This window comes from Lathyrus oleraceus, chromosome 1 (genome assembly GCF_024323335.1).
Source record: "Lathyrus oleraceus cultivar Zhongwan6 chromosome 1, CAAS_Psat_ZW6_1.0, whole genome shotgun sequence".
NCBI classification, from domain to species: Eukaryota; Viridiplantae; Streptophyta; class Magnoliopsida; order Fabales; family Fabaceae; genus Lathyrus; species Lathyrus oleraceus.
This window is the reverse complement of record NC_066579.1, coordinates 131780292-131796006: the sequence shown is the minus strand read 5'-3', so window position 1 is coordinate 131796006 and position 15715 is coordinate 131780292. Positions and strand designations below refer to the sequence as shown.

At 38.5% G+C, this 15715-nt stretch overlaps 1 protein-coding gene across 1 annotated transcript; it reads right to left on the bottom strand.

Annotated features, from left to right (window-relative positions):
• Positions 1-14274: 14274 nt before the first annotated feature.
• On the bottom strand, positions 14275-15056 carry LOC127095602 (uncharacterized). Its single transcript, XM_051034275.1, has 2 exons — positions 14529-15056; positions 14275-14409 (listed from the first exon to the last, which is right to left on the bottom strand). Exons 1-2 carry the CDS (start codon positions 15054-15056, stop codon positions 14275-14277), a joined length of 663 nt encoding a protein of 220 aa, XP_050890232.1.
• Between the last annotated feature and the right edge of the window lie 659 nt (positions 15057-15715).

The following is a 15715-nucleotide window of genomic DNA, read 5'->3' as shown; positions in this document are numbered from 1 at the left end:
AATGGCGATGTGCTTTACAAGAGAAATTTTGACATGGTGCTGCTCAGATGCGTGGATAGACACGAAGCAGACCTGTTGATGACTGAGGTCCATGAAGGTTCGTTTGGTACTCATTCCAATGGACATGCCATGGCTAGAAAGATATTGAGAGCAGGCTACTATTGGCTGACAATGGAGTCTGACTGCTGCAAATATGTGAAGAAATGCCATAAGTGTCAAATTTATGCAGATAAGATTCATGTTCCCCCGACACTTTTGAACGTGATTTCATCACCATGGCCTTTCTCCACGTGGGGAATCGACATGATTGGCATGATAGAGCCGAAAGCGTCCAATGGACACAGATTCATTCTTGTAGCAATTGATTACTTCACCAAGTGGGTTGAAGCGGCATCGTATGCAAATGTGACCAGGCAGGTGGTCGTGAAGTTTATCAAGAATCAACTCATATACCGATATGGTGTGCCAGATAAGATCATTACTGATAATGGATCTAACTTGAACAACAAAATGATGAAAGAACTATGTAGTGAGTTCAAGATTGCGCATCATAATTCTTCTCCCTACAAACCCAAGATGAATGGGGTTGTTGAAGCTGCTAATAAGAATATCAAGAAGATTATCCAAAAGATGGTTGTCACGTACAAAGATTGGCATGAGATGTTGCCATTTGCTTTGCATGGATATCGTACATCTGTCCGCACTTCAACAGGGGCAACCCCTTTCTCTCTTGTTTATGGCATGGAGGCTGTACTCCCAATAGAGGTGGAGATCCCATCAATGAGAGTCTTGATGGAAGCCAAGTTGACTGATGCTGAATGGGTTCAGAGTCGTTATGACCAGCTAAATTTGATAGAAGAAAAGAGATCGACGGCCATGTGTCATGGTCAATTATATCAGCAAAGGATGAAGAAAGCTTTTGATAAGAAAGTCAAGCCCCGTGTGTTCCGAGAAGGTGACCTTGTGCTCAAGAAAGTCTTGTCTTTCGCGCCCGATTCCAGGGGCAAGTGGACTCCAAACTATGAAGGTCCATATGTTGTTAAAAGAGCCTTTTCAGACGGTGCTTTGATACTTACAACTATGGATGGGGAGGATTTCACTCGTCCTGTGAATTCAGATGCAGTCAAGAAATACTTTGCCTAAAAATAAAAACAGAATAGCTCGCTAAGTTGAAAACCCGAAAGGGCGGCTTAGGCAAAAATGAGCGTCTCGGTGGATTGAAAACCCGAAAGGGCGATCCACGCAAAAGTTAGAGACATGAAAAAAATGAATATATGTATCCCACTAGATTGAGTACCTCATCCTGAGGCAATCTAGGCAAAAATTAGGGATTCGGCAAGTAACTGCACCCTGACAAGACTTTGTTCTACAACTGTCATCCGTCAGAGACTCTTGCTCATTCGTCATCAACTGAAGCTACAAATACATCGGATTCAGAGTTGGTGGAGAAATGGTCATTATGTTCAATGTAGCCCTTTTCCAATATATATCGTCAATTTCAAATTTGTAAAGATCTATGGAGTCTTGCCATTTGCAGACTACTATTCTGTCAAATAAATTTGAGCCTTTTATCCAATTATTTGCACTCTTATTTGTTTCTATTCAACAAATGTTTTGCATGTTTTAATTGAGAAAATATCATTGTTTTGAATAATCGAATTTTTCATAAATTTGTTTTTAAACAAAATGAACATTCACAATGATATAAGGATACTTAAGAGATCTTCGGTGCTCTCCTAAGGATGGTATAATCCCCAACAGGGTAAGACCTTTGTTCATATCCCTGGCAGGCTTGTATTTTTTTTCTTCCTCCGGAGCTTTTTATAGCAGGGTGTTTGGTAAGATATTCACCACTCTTCCCTTCAGTAGAGTAGCGACCTTCCATCCTCAGTAGATGTGATCTTTTTGGTAAGCACAGTATTTGGCGGTGACCTCGGAAGCTTCCTGTTTGATGGTTGATCCCCAGAATTCCTTTTTTTTCCTCAGATAAATTCCCCAGTAGAGTTGCTTATGCGGCGGATTTTATTTGTGCATTAACTCCTGTCCCCAGCTGGAATGACTGATGTTCATTCCCCTGCAGAGATCTTTGCTTCTTGGTGACTCTTGCCTTCATCAGATTGGATACTCTCCGGTGAACCTGGCTTTCTCTCTTGAGATGTAGTACCGGATGTTTGTGTACTTATTCCTCGGACCTGTTTGTGTTAGAAATATCTGTTTGTCAGCATTCATCATGCATAAACCATGCATGTGTGCATATATATTTCAAACATTCAGATATTCATGATTGCATTCTTTGCCATATATCTTTGTTTGTTATCCCTGCTAGTGGGTAATATGCTTCCCAAGCAGATGTCGGTGTCTGATCTCCCTATATAGAGTCAGCCCCTTAAGCAGAAAGTGTTTATCTTTCCTTTCATATTCCCCATCGAGTTATATCCTCGTGGATAATGGTTGTTTCTTTTCCTTCCCAACATATATATTGGGATAGGTTTCCCTATTGAGTTATATCCTCACTAGGATGAGTTTTGATTCAGCTTGCCTCTTTAGTTTGATCCTAGATTGGCTTCTTGTGACTGTTCCCTGCACTCCACTATGGTATAAATGAATAGTTGCTCAGTAATTAGTAATCATTCATCTTATCCCCGGCGGAGCCTGTGGTTTTCTACCTTCATACCGGTAGTTGTAAACCTTATTTCATCCCTTTGCAGAGTTAACCTTATTCATCCAAATCGATGACGGTTACTTTTCTGTGGTTTTTCTACCCAGTATCCGGTAGATGTAATCCCCTCCTTGACGATTATCATAATCCAATATTCGGTGTTGATATTCCCTCATTTCTTTTGGATAATTACTCTGATTAGGCAGTTTATCCCCTAGCAAGTCATCTGTCATTTATCGTTTGCCGGTGATGTTCATTGCTCCCCTTGAATGGTCATCATTATATACCTATTTTTCGGTATCCCGATGCCTTTCTCTCTCGGTCAATTTATCCTTTATTAACCCAGTAACCGGTTGTGGATAATCTTCCATGCGAGTATGTTATCTACGTTCTGACGGTAATAGATAATATATCTCATGCACTCTCTGGTTGAAGTCCTCTGCTCTTCCCCAGTCGAGTAAGATTCGTTTCCCTTTTTGGAATCGAATGTCCATCCCATAATCGAGTTTGCTTTTAGCCCTATTTTTGGATGATGAGTGTTTTGGGAATATTCCCCAATTCACGCTTTGGTTGGTCACCTATTATATGCCCAGTAACCGCAATCCCTGGTGTTCCCTCCTTCTACTCCCTATTATGACTTTTTGTCCCCTGTGGAGTCAGGTTTTCCTGAGTTGAAATATACCTTTTAGGTCTTCCTCAGACGTTTTGGATGATTGATATATCTCACCCTTATACCGGTCTTAGATATTCATTCTCCCAGAGCATGTTTTTCCTCACCCTTATGCCAGGGGGATTACATGATCTCTTGTTGAGCTTATTACCCAGTAACCGGTAATACCTCATCTGTATTTCCTCAGCTGAGTCCTTAGTGGACATCCCCACCTGAGTCCGGATTTTTATCCGAAGTATCCATTACGGATAATTTTATTGTATTGGCATATTCCCTAATACATACATCTTCGAGTCAGCCTGAGTCCTTCCATGGATTCATTTCATGGATTCTCTCTGTGTCTCTCAGCAAGTTTTAAGTCGTGACCTGCTCACGCATTCCTATCCTTTTACTCCCCGGTAGAGTCTCTGTTACTCCAGTGGATTTTCAATTGTTCCTGATCTCTTTCTTTCTTTATGGACACATATCCCCACAGAGTATTACCGTTTTTATACATACATTCACATCATGAGGTCTCTTAGGGACCAAAATTCGTCTCTTTGTTATTATTTAAGCCTATTCTACCCCGTCGAGACGAAGATTTTAACCTTCACTTCTCCGGCTAGAATGACCTTAAATAGGGGCGTCTGTAAGACCCCAATTTTGACCATAAGATCCCTCATGGCATCATAACATTGCATTTGCATTGCCTCAAGGATCATTAGCATCTTGGTTCCCTTTGCCTTTGGATGGGACCTCTTGTGAGTGGTTTGAGATCACCAAGCATGCTTGATTTGTATATCATTGCTTTTCTTATTTTGTTTACTAACCAAAAGCACAAAAATATGTCACTAACATCTTTTGTTTGTAGCTTGAGCAATCACAAGGTCCAAAGCATCTAGGAGATCTTTTGTGCAATGATAAGGTCAAGAGGAGATGAAAGCAAGCATGGTAATGGTTCCCAAAGCTCTCCTCCATCAAATTTGCCTCTCTAGCATCTCAATTCATCATTTTGATCAAAGCAAGTCAAAGGGTTTGAGGTTTGTTCCCCAGAGAAACCCTAATTCATCTCTGCACTACAATGCCTTGCTCTTGAAGCAACCTCAGCCCATGATCAAATACAATCAAGGGAAGTTCTTTAATTCTTCATTTCATGCATATTTGAGCTTATTTGAGTGTCCTCAATCATCAATTCATCAAGATATGAGTTATGGATTTGAGAAGTTGATCAGTCAATTCATCTGACTATTTTGAAATACACTGAGACCTAACTTTTTGTGTGTTGGTCAAATGGAGATGATCCCAAACGAAACAATGTTCTTAAGGACAATATGAACAAATTTCATGTTCATCAAAAATTGATTTGAAGCTTGGAAAGTCATCTCCCATTCCAAGACATTATAGGTCATTTTGACTGAAACCCTAATTTTTGATCAACTTCCCAAGGACATAACTCATTCATTGTTTATGATTTTGAGGTGGGATCAAATGGATTCGAAAGCTTAAGATGTCTAATTCAAATGTTATGTTGAACAAAATTTCAAAATCTCAAAGGAAATACATGTGATAATGCAAGACATTATAGGTCACTTTGGACCAAATGCATTGAAAGGCAAAAAAGTCCAACTTCAAGTGCCCATAACTCTTTCATAACAAATCCAAATTATGCAAACTTTAAGTCCATTTTGATTGTATTGAATAGATCTACAACTTTGATGTTGGAGGTGTTTTCATTTAAGGCTTGCATCATCAAAACAGAAGGGCTTGAACATTGGCCAAATTTAGAAACTTTGCCTTTTCATGTTTTGCACCTTGCACTTTAAACTCAAATTTCACCAATTTCCACACTTTCAAATGGATTTTTGCCCAACATAAAAATTGTTCCTTACATCAAAATCTTTCCAACCATTACTCACATGATCATGTTTGGCTTTGGCAAATGGTATTTTCGAAGAGGAGAAGCTTTTGGTTCAATTATGCATAACACCTCAAAATTCCATGCACAAGCAATTACCATTCAGATTACATGCCCATTTCACTTTGGTATGATTTCAGATTGCATTTGGCATTGATTTTGGGCCTTTTGCATGATCATGCAAGCCCCTGCAATGAATATCCAATTTCATGCACACGGCTTTGATCACACTCACCTTGCCAGTCCCTCTATAAATAGAAGCCTTACTCCATTCAAATTTCATCCATGTATCAACCTGAAATGCTGCTAAACTAAAAACCGAACCTCTCACCAAAGAAGCTATTTCACTTTTCTTCAAATTTTTCAGATCTAAAATTCAACTACATCTGGTTGAATCTTTGGATCTAAAGCTTCTAGACCTTCATCCTTTAGTCCATTGCACTTCTGTTTTGCCAAAGAAAGCAAGGAAGAAAGCTCAAATCTCCAGAATCCAAGGTTGTTCTTCAACTGGTTTTTTCTTCGAAACTCATCATCTATTGATCTATTTGCTTGGATTTTGTGTTGGCTGAAGTCCTCTCAATAGAGGCATCATTACTGTGCATTTAATTTTTGAAATCCATCAAGTTCTCATGAACATCGCAGAATTTCCATCTCTAATTTCTCTCAATATAGAGATCTAGAGTGGAATTGAGTGGTACAGGGATGATGTACATCATCGCAGCTTTCCAATGATGTATGGATCGTGTATTTTGGTTAAGCTTTTGAAACCTGCAAATTCGGCCAGAATCTTCATGCTCACCGGAGAAGAAGGTGGCTCCGGTGGCCGTCCCTTTGCCAGATGCGTTGTGGATCGTTAGATTGAATTTCCAGATCTAATCCTGGCCTTTGCTTCTTATGACTTGTTTTAATGTTGTGTGTGGTGCTGTTGACTTGGACTCATGGTGAGCGCGCGCCTCTGTACCATTTGATGTGCCACGTCAATTAATGAAACCACATCCAACGCTCCTTGTTTTTTTGATTTTCCTATTTTCTGATTTATTTTCTTTAATTCCCATTTAGTTCAAAAATTCATATCTTCTTCATTTTAAATCCAAAAAATATGGGACCAATTGCATTCTCCTCCAAATAATTTCTAATTTCTAATTCTGATTTTTAATATTTTTATTTTATCATTTGATATTTTTTGTGAATTTTCTCTTTTCTGGTTATTTTTAATTCATTTTAAATAGTTTTTGATATTCAAAAAATACAAAAATATTTTCCTAACCACTTTGGATGATGATGAATCTATGAAAAATATTCTCATCAATTTTATAATTGATTTGAGATTTATTTGAGATTTTAGTTCAATTAGGTTATTTTCATTCATTTTTAATTGATTAAAAATAGTTTCTGACTTTTAAAAATGCTGAAATTTTTTGTCAAACATTGTTTGACCTTGTTGAACTTGGGATAAATCACTTGGACCTTTCAAGGTTGATTTGAAGTGATTTTGAAGTTTGACATTTCTTTTATTTTTAATTCAAGTTTATTTTAATATTAAAAATGTTAAAAATATTTTGTTTATTGTTTAACCTCCAATCTTCATCTCATTTCTGACTTCTCATTGTTTGACTTTGACTTTCAATGTCATTTGGTCAATACACATGGATTGGTACATTTTTATTTCACCTTATGCATTTTGATCTTTCCATTGCCTTATCCATTCTTCATCTCCGTCTTCTTCTTCTTCTTTCTTTTTGATCAATGAGTTGAAGGTTGATAAGTTAGCATTGATTAGGGAGACTTAATCTTCCTTGATTCAAATCTAACTCATCTTGATCAATTGATCAAGTGAATGGATTTCCATTAAGGATAGGTTGTTTTCTAAATCATGCAAAAGACTTAAACCAATACAAGATCAATTCTCTTCTTCTTTTTGGCATGGCAAGTTGTTGGAACTTGGTTCACTAATCAAGACTTCTAACTTGTGTTGTTGCCTACATTATTATTGACCGGCCTCAGATAGTTGTGACTTCTACATAAGTCCAATTACGATTGCTTAACATAGCGCTAAATTTGCCTTATGGCACATTAACTACTAACACTAACCATTAACAATTCACATTTACTTTTTGCACTTTACATTTATGCAATTTACTATTCTTGTACATATTATCCATTTGCTTTTCCCTTTGCTCACTTGAGCACATGTTTATGTTAATGCCATTTTCCTTTTGCTCACTTGAGCACATAATTGTGTATATATTATTGTGCTTGTGTTTTGTTTTGATTGTTGTGAACCAAATGCAAAGAATTGGAAAAAATGGACTTAGATCTTAGGACTTTCCCTATGCAAAATGGAGTCAAAGAGCAACTAGGCCTCATGCCTTTAGAATGCTTAAAACTTGAAGATGAACATTGGAAGGACCATATTCTAAACTCCCTCTTGTCCATTCTTTGATTGTATTATAGAACCTTTTGATGTGTGTTTTCTTTGTGCTAGGTATTTCCAACTTGAGCTAAATTGAGGAACCATTACCATGAGCTTCCAAGAGAGAGAGAACCAAGAGGCATTGAGGAGTTTTTCCAAGTTCATTTGATTGTTGATTGCTTGAGTTTTATTGCTTTGTGATTGCTTATTCCAAAGGATGGGAGCTACTTGGATCATCAATATGATCTCAAGAGAGGAACTCCATTGTGGTTTTGTTTCTTTATCCCTCACCTTTTGCATTACTTAGGACTTTAGCCCTTCTTCTTCTTCTCTCCACTCTAACCCAAGCTAAAAATTTTGTGCAAACATTTAACACTTGTTTTCAACATTAGAAACTTAAGCCTTATGCTTTTGATTTTCAAACTTTCTTTTCATAATACTTATTTTGAATTGAATCTTTAAGTCCACTTTGACCATTTTGTATATACTTCTAATTGGTAAATATAACCCATTCAAATGCCTTTTTGTGGTTTCAATGGCCACTTTCCAATCAAAACTTTTTCATAACCTTTAGCTATTAGGTTTGAGTTATCTTTGTGGTAGATGTAATACTCACCTATATCCTTAGTGATGGACAATGAGTCTTCCATGCTTATTTTAGGTTGAGTTTTCTCCCTTTGATAACAAAAGACCTTAAGGCTTTTTGACTAATCAATTCACCAACTTGTTTTGAGATTTTTACCCCGAACTACGAGGTTTTGATCCTAATCTTTTTTAAGATGGTACGTAGGCAATGGGATTATCCATCCAAACACAAAATGTAAATAACTTGTATATTCTCTTCTCATCCCCTCAATCATGTTTGCACAAACAAATTTTCACAAAACAACAACCTTACAACAAGTATGAAAAGGGCTCCCTAGGAGTACCTAGGATGTTTTGGGTGCCTAACACCTTCCCATTACATAACCAACCCCCTTACCCAGATCTCTGACTCTCTTTTACTAGTTTTTGACTCGATAAAACTATTAGGTTTTTGTTCGCTTTCTAACCATTCCTTTGGATAAATAGAAGTGCGATGGCGACTCGACTTGTATGATTTACCTTGGATTTAGTCAATATCTCTAATGGTAACGAATACCCCGCTACACTGTGTTGTTTGGGTCTGAGTTGATAGTGAGTCTGTTGACAGGGGTAGGGTAACCATATAGCTTATAGCAGAAGGGCCTTGAGTGTCCAAATTTCCCACAGTAATGACATCTCCATCTTTGGTGTCTGCCTTTCTGCTGTTTTCTCTTCTGATGATGTGACATATGATGTGACATCTTAGGACTGCTCTTACTGTTGCTGCATTTAGGTTTAGCTTGAGGTTTGCAACCAGTGTAACTGCTTTCAGCCTTAGATTTATGGTACCTTATTCCAGATTTGGCTCCTGTGATTAGTCCAGTTTGGAGAATCTTGTCTAAGGAGTCAGATCCATTGTTTAGCATCCTTACATACTTGGTTATCTCTTCTAGTTTTGAGTTTAAGAGCATAACTTCAGTTTTTAGCTTGGAGATGGTTTCCACATGTTCTGCCTTTTCATTCTCCAGTTGTACTATCTTCTGGCTCTCGACTTGTTGACTCTCATCTAGCTTGACCTTCAGAGCCACAGCTTCTGTTTTCAATTTGGAGATGGTTTCCAAGTATTCTATCTTCTCATTCTCAAGTTGAGTTATTTCTTTCTTCTGGTTTAAAACCTGCTTGCTCAGCTCTACACTTTTATGACACAGCTCTTTGTAGGTAGAGGCCAATTCCTCAAAGGTTACTTTACCATCACTTGAGTCTTCATCGGATCCCCATCTTCCTGTCAAGGCAGTCACAAGATTTGCAGCCTCCTCTGTATCACTCTCATCTGACCAGGTGGCAGCAAGACTCATCTTCTGCTTCTTGAGGTAGGTTCCACATTCTGTTCTAATGTGTCCATATCCATCACATTCATAGCACTTTACTTATTTTCCTTCTTTGGGCTTCTCCTCTGACCTTACTCTTCTTTCATTGCTGATGTCAGATGAGATGTTCTTGACATTTGCCTTGGATCTTACATCCATTTTCTTTAACAATCTGTTGAACTGTCTCCCCAACATTGCAACTTCATTGGCCCATTCTTTATCCACATCTTGACTGTTTTCCTCTTTTGTGTTTGATATGAAGGCAATGCTTTTGGTTTTCTTTTCAGTTCCATCATTCAATCCCATCTCAAAGGTTTGGAGGGAACCAATTAGCTCATCTACCCTCATGTTGGAAATGTCTTGAGACTCTTCTATGGCAGTCACCTTCATTGCAAACCTCTTAGGGAGTGACCTGAGTATTTTTCTTACCAGCTTTTCATCTGTCATCTTCTCTCCCAGGGCTCCTGAAGCATTAGCAATTTCAAGGATACTCATGTGAAATTCATGAATGTTTTCATCTTCCTTCATCCTTAAGTTTTCAAACTTGGAGGTGAGCAGCTGAAGTCTAGACATCTTTACCCTAGAGGTGCCTTCATGAGTGGTCTTGAGAATTTCCCAAGCATCTTTGGCCACTTCACAGTTGTTTACCGGCCTAAAAATATTCTTGTCTACCCCATTGAATATTGCATTCAAGGCTTTAGAGTTTCCAAGAGCAAGATCATCCTCCTCCTTGGACCATTGTTCTTCAGGCTTCTTCTCAGTAGTGGCTTCTACTTCTTTAGTAATGACATGATGCACCCAACCTGTTAACACAGCTTTCCAAGCCTTGTTATTAAGGGATTTCTAAAACGCTACCATTCGAGGTTTCCAATAGTCATAGTTAGAACCATCCAAAATTGGTGGCCTATGAACAGATCCTCCATCTCTCTCCATTGTACCAGAAAGTATTGCCCCTAGATCTCACCCAGAACCAGAGCAGGATGCCTACTCTGATACCAATTGAAATTCTGGTATCAGATATAAGATGTCGAAGGTAATGTCACGAAACTAATATATGTTAACAAAATTTCAATGGATAAAAAAAATACAGAATGGTAAAGCAAATAACACAAGCAATTGTTAACCCAGTTCGGTGCAACTCACCTACGTCTGGGGGCTACCAAGCCAGGAAGGAAATTCACTAAAATAGAATTAGTTCAAAGACTCTCTGACACTTCAACAAGTTACATTCTTTCTCACCTAATCTCTACCCGTGCAATTTCTACCTAAGCACTCTTAGATATGAGAATCCACTCACTTCCCTACAATCACACACCAGTGGTTTTAAACAACAATCCCTTGTGAAAAGAAAATACTTTTCAATTACACACTCTTGATTTTACTTCACAGTTTCAATCAAGAAGACACACTCTTGATCTTGCTTCACAGCTTTGATCAAGAAGACACACACTCTTGCTTACCAGCTTTAGAGTGACAAATTACAACCACAAATCAGTCCAATTCAATCATCAATGGATGACTTGAATGACCTACAAGTCTCACGACTAAACAGACACATACCCTAGCTCTCTCTCTATATTTTGCTCAGTATTGGTTGTGTGTTCAAACAGGTTTTCTAAGTCCCTTTTTATAGAAGCTTTCAGCTGGGCTTGGACATCTTGAAAACCCTAAATCTATTTTCCAATCAAATCTTTTTATAACAGCTGGTTAGATCTCCTTGGAAAATAAGTAAATCTGGTTGTAATCCATGATTGAATGCGCCAGCTAATCATATCTTCAATCATACAAAGATTGCCATTAATTGTGCAATCACAAAACACCAGACATTCATACTGAATGCTCTGTGTACAGGATGTCATGACATCGGGTCTGACATCCTGGAAAAATCCTGCATAATCCAATAATTCCTTTTATAACTTCTAGCAGGTACAGCCATATCAGATGCCATGACCTTGTGTATGTCATCTGAAACAATCCTGCATGAACATGTCTTTCATTTAAGATCCAGCAGGTACATCTAATATCAGAAGCCATGGCATTGTATGTGGCATTCTGAAATAATCTTGCATGAACATATTCTTGAACTCTAGCAGGTACATAGGATATCTCATGTTAATACATCACACATAACATCTTGTGAACACTCTTTGTTTTACCAAAGTTGCTGCCAACACTTAGAATCAACAATAACTATATCGTCAATGTATATTTGCATGAACATTTTAATATAGTCATGAAAGATAGATTTCATCACCCTTTGATAATTTTCTCCAGCATTCTTTAAGGCAAAGGGCATCATTACCCATTCGTAGGTACCTAAAGCTTCTGGGCATCGAAATGTCGTGTTCGGCACGTCCTCATCTGCAAGAAAAATCTGGTTATTTCCTAAATACCCATCCAACAAACTAAGGTACTTGAAACCTGCTGCTTAGTTGACTAGAATCTCTACGACAGGCATTGGGTATTCGTCCTTTAGGGTTGCAGCATTCAAATTTCTAAAGTCTATGCAAACCCTTAACGTTCCATTTTTCTTAATAACTAGAATGATGTTGGAAAGCCATTTGACATACCTTGAAGTTCTTATGAACCTACTTCGCATGAGTCTTTCGATCTCATCTTTTATCTTACACATTATTTTTGGAGAAAATCGCCTTGGCGCCTGCTTGACTAGCTTCTTGCATGCCTTTATTGGTAGCTTTAACTCCACCAATTCACTGCTTAAACTTGGCATTTTATTATATTCCCAAGAAAAACAATCTTTAAATTCTTTAAGTACTTCTATTACTCCTAACCTCAAATTTGGATCAATGTTGGCGTTGATATAAGTTGGCCTTCTGGTCGATCCGTCACCCAAATATATTTCCTCCAATGGATATTGTGGCTGCATCTTCGTAGTAGATGCCACCAGATCCTTCTAAAAACCTAAAGGCTCACTATCATAGACACAACCAAGCCTCTGGTCTTTTCGATCGTATCCTTCTGAACCTGATAACTACGGCTCTTTGACGGGTTGTGGTCCAACATTGATTTGATCACCCATGTCAAACACTTCTATTTCATTGGCCTCCACAGTCATGTATGGTATTTCGGCTTCCAAAGCCGCTTGGAGTATGTTCTCGGCCACATAGGTCGTGATTCGATCTAATGCATTGAACTCAGTCATCATCACCAAGTTCGTCTCTCTATCCTGTTGGCCGGATTGCATTTGATTCATAAAACTTCTCTCCCATAACTTCTCTCCCCCAGGTAAACCCATGGGTTGGGTGAAGGTTTAAAGAGAAAAATTCCTCCTCAATAGGGATGTAGGCCCACTCTGACGGTGCACATGGCGCTATATTCAGCATGTTTCTGTTGAAATTTATCTTGTCTAGATGGTTAACTTCAGCCATGTAGTAACCCTGGTATGCTTCGATGTTTTCAACTATACAATCTTTGCGCCGAATTGTTATTCTTTGGTGTATGGACGAAGGGACTGTCCCTATTCCATGTATTCACTCTCTTCCTAACAACAAATTATAACTAGCCCTTGGAGCTATTACCATGAAAATCATAGGCCAAGTAATGGATCCTACTGTTACATCCACCTGAATGACCCCCATGGTTTGTCCAGTCTTCCCTTCATAGTTAGAAAAGGACTATATTTTGGGGTCTGAGGTCAGTATCATACTTCCCTATTAATGCCAGCAAGAAATGTGTCATCAAGTTTACCGCTGCCCCACCGTCCACCAATATTTTATTCACTGTGAGATTTCTGACCTTAGCCCTTATGAAAAGAGGCTTTAAGTGGTTCTTCATCCCTTCATGGAGTCTCTCAAAGAATGCATTATGTTCTTCGATATAGCCATTATCAATCACAAAGGAAAAAATTGGCTTGTTCTTTGCCATCTCCTCTTCCTCATAATCTTCATTCTCAGCAACCTCAATCACGCGGTCGTACTCATAAAGGAGTACAAACCCCCATTGCATAAGACATCAAAATCTCCTTCTGACCCAAAGTCAAATTTATCTGTTATCAAATCATCTTCATTTTCCTGCTCATATTCCTTGTCATTTCCTTTCTACATGCTTGTCTTAAGAGAGAATAATTTTCTTCCTACTAGTTTTTCGTCTGATCATTCGCTGGATTCTGGTGTTGCTTAGTGAACTCGACTCAGCAACATCTCTTTCTGCTTTCTTCTTCCTCTGAAACCTTCGCCACTGCATCATTGTCATGGGATTCTTTCCCTTATAATTAGCATTGGGCCCGTAAGAGTGCCTTTTTGACATTTGGAAATTTTCCTTGTAGGTCATAGAAGATCCTCGACAAATCTCAAAATTCCTCCACTTTAGGTTCTTATCATGCTCTCCTCCAGCAGGTTTAGTCCATTTCCCCTAAGGGGCATTGGCTGTAGGCTTATAAGTATCGGTCCTAGCCTTCTGAGGTCCAGGCACCTATTCATTTCTCTGTGGCACTCCTCTCTTGTTGAAATAGTACCGACGCCTGACCTTCTTCTCATTTTCCTTCTCCTAGGCTTTCAGAGTTCTCTCGGCCTTTTTAGCAACCTTCTTGTCGAACACAACACTCGAACGAGGGCATAACATCACCTCGGAGTCGCCGACCTGACACGTGTATAGGAATCCCACGAGACTTTCACTAGCCTTGGGAAAGACAACTTCAATTTGATTCTCACTCTCTTAAAGTTCATCCATGTCGAAATATTTAGTGATTTAAACCATGTTAACAACTGCAGGCTCCACGTAACTAGCATCTACAACCTGTAGTGGGTCAGAATCAATCTTCATGAGAGCTTTTCCCTTAGCAAATTTGAGTCTGCCTTCGTTTAATGCATTCTGCACAAGATCCTTGAAATGAAAACATTTTGAGGTTTTATATCCTAATAAATTGTGATACGTATAAAATCCATGTTTCATTCTTTATTCTAATGGTGGCGCTTTTTTGCCTAGAGGCACAAGTACCTAACCATCTGAAACCAACAAATCAAAAATATCATCACATTTGTCACATCGATGGTGCAAGTTTTCTTAGGGAATTTATCATTTTCTTTAGGCTCTGCAAGATTCTTCCCATTTGCAGGTGTATGCAACTTACACACATATGCGGGACTTTGCTTTAACTCATCCATGTCAACCTTAGACTCTTCGACATGACTATATTCTTCCCATTTGCAGGTGTCTTGGTCTTCCATGTCAGCATAAGCTATTCGCTCTTTTTTACCCTTACTCACTTTGGCCTTCTCGGCCTTCAATCTTTCTACCTGCCTAACTCTTTCTGACAACTGGGCCATATCTCTTAAATATTGAATGTCTAATTTCTTCCTAATGGAATAATATATCCTTCCGGCAGCCATTTCAACAAGCTCATGTGTAGGCACTTGGGTGAAGCACCTCGTTTTCAGTAAACGAAACTGATTTAGGTAATCATTAATCGACTCAGTGAACTTTCGCTTGACACTTGACAATTCCTTCAAACTAATCTTAGATTGTCCCATATAGAACTACTCATGGAATAACCTCTCTAGACGTTCCCAATCATGGATTAAATGAGGAGGTAAAGTGGTAAAACATGTGAAAGCATTCTTTGTTAGAGAACTATGGAAGTATCTCATCCTCAGGTTCTCATTATTAGCAATGTTACCTACCTCAGTCAGGTAATGAGCAATGTGTTCAACAGTAGAGTCATTTGTGTCACAAGGAAATTTTGTAAATTTAGGGACTTTCCACCCCCTTGATAATTCAGTTTGTAATGCATACTCTGATAGGGGAGATGTGTAGTTTTGCCTTTGCATGCCCATATTAACCCCATTTTGAGCCATTATTCTTTCAACAATGGTTGTTAAGTTATTTTCTCCCAACAGACTCCCCTGTCGAACTTGATGGACCACTTGGTCAGCGTCCTGGTTTCGATTAACAACTACCATAGATGGATTACCCTCCCCAACAAGTATCTCTTATCCAACCAATTAGGGGTTCCTCTTATGTCCTTGGTTCACAATATTCTCTTCTAATAATAACCCTTGGTTTCGAACCTACCTAACAATTTGAGGTTGGGCGACTAGTTGAACCTGCATTGTGGGAGCATAAAAAAAAATCGCAATTCTGATCATTTGAGTTGCCAATTGTTGGTAACTCTGATTCATATTCTGAATCA